Source organism: Gasterosteus aculeatus, chromosome 13, assembly GCF_964276395.1.
Source record: "Gasterosteus aculeatus chromosome 13, fGasAcu3.hap1.1, whole genome shotgun sequence".
Lineage (NCBI taxonomy): Eukaryota > Metazoa > Chordata > Actinopteri > Perciformes > Gasterosteidae > Gasterosteus > Gasterosteus aculeatus.
Window position 1 is genome coordinate 22704793 of NC_135701.1, and position 5237 is coordinate 22710029.

Consider the following 5237-nt stretch of genomic DNA (forward strand, 5'->3'; position numbering starts at 1 on the left):
TTTTGAAGCCACACCCCTTTTTATAAATGCCCCAATCACAGAAGAGTGAGGACAACGATGGACAAGTAAGTGATGATCATTATTATTATAACAGAATAATAATTGTATTCAGGACAAAAAGAGGAGAAATACAATATTTAAAGAACAAGAGGATGAACAATTTCAACTCTAATGAAAGTTTTACGTCGTTTTCTCCTTTTCCCACAATGATCGTGTCGATATGAAGCTGTTTAAAAACTTGTTAAACAATAGAAAGAATTATTTCCTACAGAAGATCTATGTGTAAATATGTACATCCAGCTCACATTGCCTGAAAACGATCATTTGTGGGATTTCCGGGGGGTTTTCGGCCAACGAGCTAAAAGCTGAAATGTCAACTAACGATCGCACAAAATCTAAGTTGTTACTGTGAGCGCAGTGATACGCAACGCTCGGGTCAATGTGAACAGCAACTGTACATTACCGCTCAATAATGCACCCTGACTCACTCTCAACCAATCAGAGCGCTGCATTTCATCTACCCGTATTATACTAATTATTCAGAGTTTATGAGCGGAAAACACTCTGAAATGTGTTGAATTTATTGATTATATATTTCTCACTCGTCCTTTTTGTGGATTTGAAGCGTTGATATTCGGGGGATTTGGGGACCTTTTGGGGATACAACAGCAAACATGTGATGCCTGCAAAGCATCGACACACATGTAAGATGGAGGCAACTTCATATTTAATCCTCGAAACTTTTAAAGACAGTTGAATGCATCTGAAACAATAACGACCCAAAATAAAAATATGTGAAAATGTGTTTAAAAGTCCCCAAAAAATGTTCTGCAGGACAAGCAGGTCCTGGACGCTCTGCAGAAGTTCTTACTGAGGCAGCAGGAAGCACATTGAGTTCTATGGGAAATGGACTTAAATAAATAAATGAACTGGGAGGGTTGTGCTCCAGGTCTTTGGGGGAGGAGTCACACGTTTACTGTTGTTAAAGCTTTTTTAAGCCTGTGTGACGAGTCCTTTCAACACAAAGTGTATCATAGCGACTATTTACACGCAAACAGGAGAAAAGTCACATTTATGCTCATCGGAAGATAAAAGGGAAGAAAATGATTTCAATAAACGAGAAAGAGACAAAGCAACTTGAACCAAGAGTACATTTTAAACACATGCTGTGTGTAAACTTCATAGCTGACAACTGGAGGATTATTTCTATAAGAAATCTCCCTTTTCTCCACCGTCTTTACATCCATCAACACCAAAATATGACATGACTTTAAAACCAAAGTGCCAGAAGATAAATATAATTTATGTTGGTTTTTCCTCCTTTGGTATTTTTATTTTTTATTTTCTGTACAATACATCCTCTGTGGTGTCATTTTATTTTGTAAACCTGTTTCGTCCCGGGACGTCCGCCTTGTCCCTCGTGTCCTCTGGCTTTGGTCTCCGTCCCTCCTTTGGCATCGCTGTCGCAAGAAAGAAATAAAAACAACAAAAGAAGACAAAAGGTCGCACTCTTTTTGGTATTTTTTCTTCGGAGGGGCAACCTTACCAGACCCCCCCCACAACCCCCAAAAGTCTCCAATAAATATCCTTGTCCCCCCAAAGGAAGAAATCTGCATCGCTCTGAGAGTTCATCTGGATCTTTGGTTTGATGAAAGTGTCGCTTAAAGTTCTTTAAAGTCATAAAGTCTGTTTAAAGTCCCGACGTTTTCACTCAGGCGACTAAATGTGAAGACAAAGTTCGTCAATAATGACGATGCGTCTTCGGTACATCTTCTTTTTTCTGGTTGCCAGGCGACAAACATCAACACAATGTGTTTCTATGCAGACGATCTCCTAGTTATCATATGGACATTTTTCAACATAAAATATTGACATTAATATTAAGACATATAATAATTGGCAGGTTGAGGAGGAGCTGTTTATTCAACACGAGGCCTTCAGGGGAAAACGTGTTTTGGCTCAATGAGGAACACAAACTGGTGTCTGAGGTGTAGTGGAGGTAAAAGTACCACGTCTATACCTGGAGGTACCCAGTAGAAAGTACTTAGATAGTACCCGGTGTTTGTGCAGAGATACTACACGTGCCCCCCCGGCTGTTTAAATCACACAAACTGCATCCAGGAGCATCGACTTCTCTCCGCTTCCATTACGGACGCGTTACAGAGACACGGATCTATCCGTCGGTCCGTTAAAACAATGCGGGGGGGCCGGGGGGGTCTGGGGAAGTGGGGAAGGCCGAGAAGAACAAGAAAAGAAGCGTCACAATGTAGCCGCCTCGAGGTGAACGCGTGTCCGTCAGCTGGTGGGGGGGTCGGAGGGGGGGGCGGCGTCGGGGGGGTTAGTCCACCTCGATGGACTCGCTGCTCTCGTTCACGGGTTTACACTCGTTGGGGAGTCGCTGGTGGCGGCTGAGCTGAGTGGCCTGTGTGAAGCTGCGGTCGCAGCGCTCGCACCTGACACACACACACGCACACGCACACACACGCACACACGCACACACACACACACACACACACACACACACGCACATAAAACACAGAGAGACATTTATTAGCTTTAAGCAGCAAGAGAAGGTCAGAATTAAAACAGCAGACGCACAATCATCTTCTCTCTTTGTGAGGACACTCGCTGACCTCTTGACCTCCTCACCCTTCAAACAGTCCGGGTCGCTGTACGGCCTCCGGAGGTCGCTGTAAACCCTCTTGTTTTTGACCAAAAGTAAAATCTGTTGTATCTCTGGTATTTTTGGTTTAATTTGAAAAAAAACAGTCAAAATATATTTAGTTTTTTCCGTGAGTTTTTTACTCGCTGGCACACAGACACACACACACCTCCCTGTTAACTGTAATATCCAGTGACAGCATGAAGTGTGTGTGAGGCTCAGCGGAGCAGCGAGCTGTAATTGTTGCCCTGATCTTCACAACCTGACCGACACACACACACACACACACACACACACACACACTGGTCCTCCTGTCAATAATCAGGTGGGCTGCATAGAGTGGGGGGGGGGTCCATCCACACACACTTTAACAAACACACATGTCTAGGTCTGATAAAGCAGCGCCACTGTCACTTTCAATCAAAAGAGAGAAGAGACGGAGCTTTTAGTCAGAGCTGGGGGAGGGGGGGGGGGGGTAGTAGGTATATAAGAGTATGTGTGTGTATTTGTGTATGTGTTGAGGGCGGAAGGGGGGGGCTTCAAAGAGAACGCAGTGTTGAGGAATTGGACTTAACAGCCCTGAAACAAGACTAATATGCTGTTAGATAGATGGGGGGGGGTAGGTAGGCTGGTAGGAGTGTGTGTGTGTGTGAGGGGGGGGGTTACTAAGATAAGGAAGAAGAGGCCCTAGTTCTGTGTTGAGCTGAATATCTTCTGATTTGGCAGCACTTTAAACCTCAGTAAAAGAACGATGATGAACGGACGTGTGTGTGATGACATCATCTGTTTTATTATTATTTATAGTGTTTTAACCCAGAATCCTCAGTAGCATCGCTGCCAGGAGACAGACGGCCAATCAGAGACCAGCAACGACCCTTTAAAAGACAAAACCCCCGTAAGGCAGCCGGCCCGGACTCTGTCTCCCCTCACACCCTGAAGCGTTGTGCTGACGATGATGGTCCACTTCTACACGGCCATAATGGAGTCCATCCTCTGCTCCTCCATCAGCGTCTGGTACGCTGCAGCCACAGCCAAGGACAAGGGCAGGCTGCAGCGTGTCCTCCGCTCTGCAGAGAGGGTGATCGGCTGTAATCTGCCGTCCCTGCAGGACTTGTTCGCTTCCAGGTCTCTGAAGCAGCTACAAAGATGGTAGCCGACCCCTCTCACCCCGGACAAAACCTGTTTGTGCCCCTTCCATCTGGTAGGAGGCTGAGGTCCATCAGGACTAAGACCAAGCCGGTCCCCCACTGACTGACTCTGACGTCCCACCGGTCACTTTCTTTAGGCCTCAGCCAATCAGAGACCAGGCCTGGTGCTTTAATGTGAACTACGTGAGATCTCTGGATGCTTTTATTTCAGGAGGTTTCATCTCCGCGGTCCAGCGAGTATCGGCAGCAGAGAAGAAAGCTGCCGACCACACAGAATCCGAGTGGGGAGGGGGGGGGGCGGATAAAGTTGAGCATCCTCCTCATGACAAAGTGACAGTGGCAGCTTTTAATCTATTTCGACGCCCCGTCCGAGAGGAGGCGACTCGCTGAGGCCATCGACCCGCTAAAGATTTCTGACGCCCCCGTCCCTGATTGTCTTTGTCCCCGAGACTCTGAAGTGCTGATGAAAAGGATTTTTTTTTCGGAGCGAGGGGGGTCGGGGGGGGGTTCCGCCAATTGCTTATTAAGAACGCTGATTTGCTTCTGGGCGGATTTCTCTCCCAGATGCCGTTTCACTTTTTACACTATGACCCCCCCCCCTCCCTTTGCCCCCCTGAGGGGGTCTTCATCGCCCTCCCCTGCTGACAGAGAGCAGCTTCCACCAAGTGATTATCTCAGAGGTTTTACGGTTTCTGTAGTCGGGTGAGAATTGGCGAAATGAAGTCAGCCTAAATGTCTGTTGTCATGGTTACGTGAGTGGAAACATTGAACCATCAAAGCATTTTAATGCTCCTCGTGGTTCACGTGAGACGTCTTCAGACTCGCAGGTTTGATTCTCCGTGTGATGACTCGTATCTCCGGGGGAGGGGCCACGCAGCACGTCTCCTCGGGGGAGGGGCGAACCCCCCCGTGACGTCCCAACACGTTTTAACGAGCAGAAGAGAAGAAACGAGATGAATCCGGGATCTCCTCACACTGTACGATGATGTTTTCTAAAGCCCCATGAGACGTTTCCTCGGGTTCGTCGGTTGAACGCGATGATCAATGATCCTTATTGATGGTTATTAAGTTGTTATGAAGTATTTCAGGGTCAGCAGAAGAGCGTTCGCATTAAAAGAAATCCATGCTGCCTCGACCCTTCGAGCTGATCAATGGATCCTCTTGTGTAAATGTGGGCGTCGAGCTGCATTAATGCCAACAGAGCCCCGCCCCCCCCCCCCCCCCCCCCCCCCCCCCCCCCACACAGGAACCAGCTCTGCATTGTCAAATCAACGGTGGATTTATAGATATTTGGAAATAAACTGATCTTAAAGAGGGTTCTTCTATATCATCTATTTTATAATGTACAAATAGTATTTTTTTTCTATATTTTATAACTTGTGTATCTTTTGGGGGGGGGCAGGTGAAGGGGGGGGGCAGGTGAAGGG

General features: G+C 47.0%; 1 protein-coding gene across 2 annotated transcripts in view; it reads right to left on the reverse strand.

The window, feature by feature from the left end:
- Nucleotides 1–710: 710 nt before the first annotated feature.
- The window catches only part of prdm6 (PR domain containing 6), a 47795-nt gene continuing 43268 nt past the window's right edge, over nucleotides 711–5237 (reverse strand). For both annotated transcript variants that reach the window (XM_078086401.1, XM_078086400.1), the window contains exon 9: nucleotides 711–2453. In XM_078086401.1, coding sequence (XP_077942527.1) covers nucleotides 2339–2453 — 115 coding nt within the window. In that variant the 3' untranslated portion in view covers nucleotides 711–2338. The remainder of the gene's footprint in view (nucleotides 2454–5237) is intronic.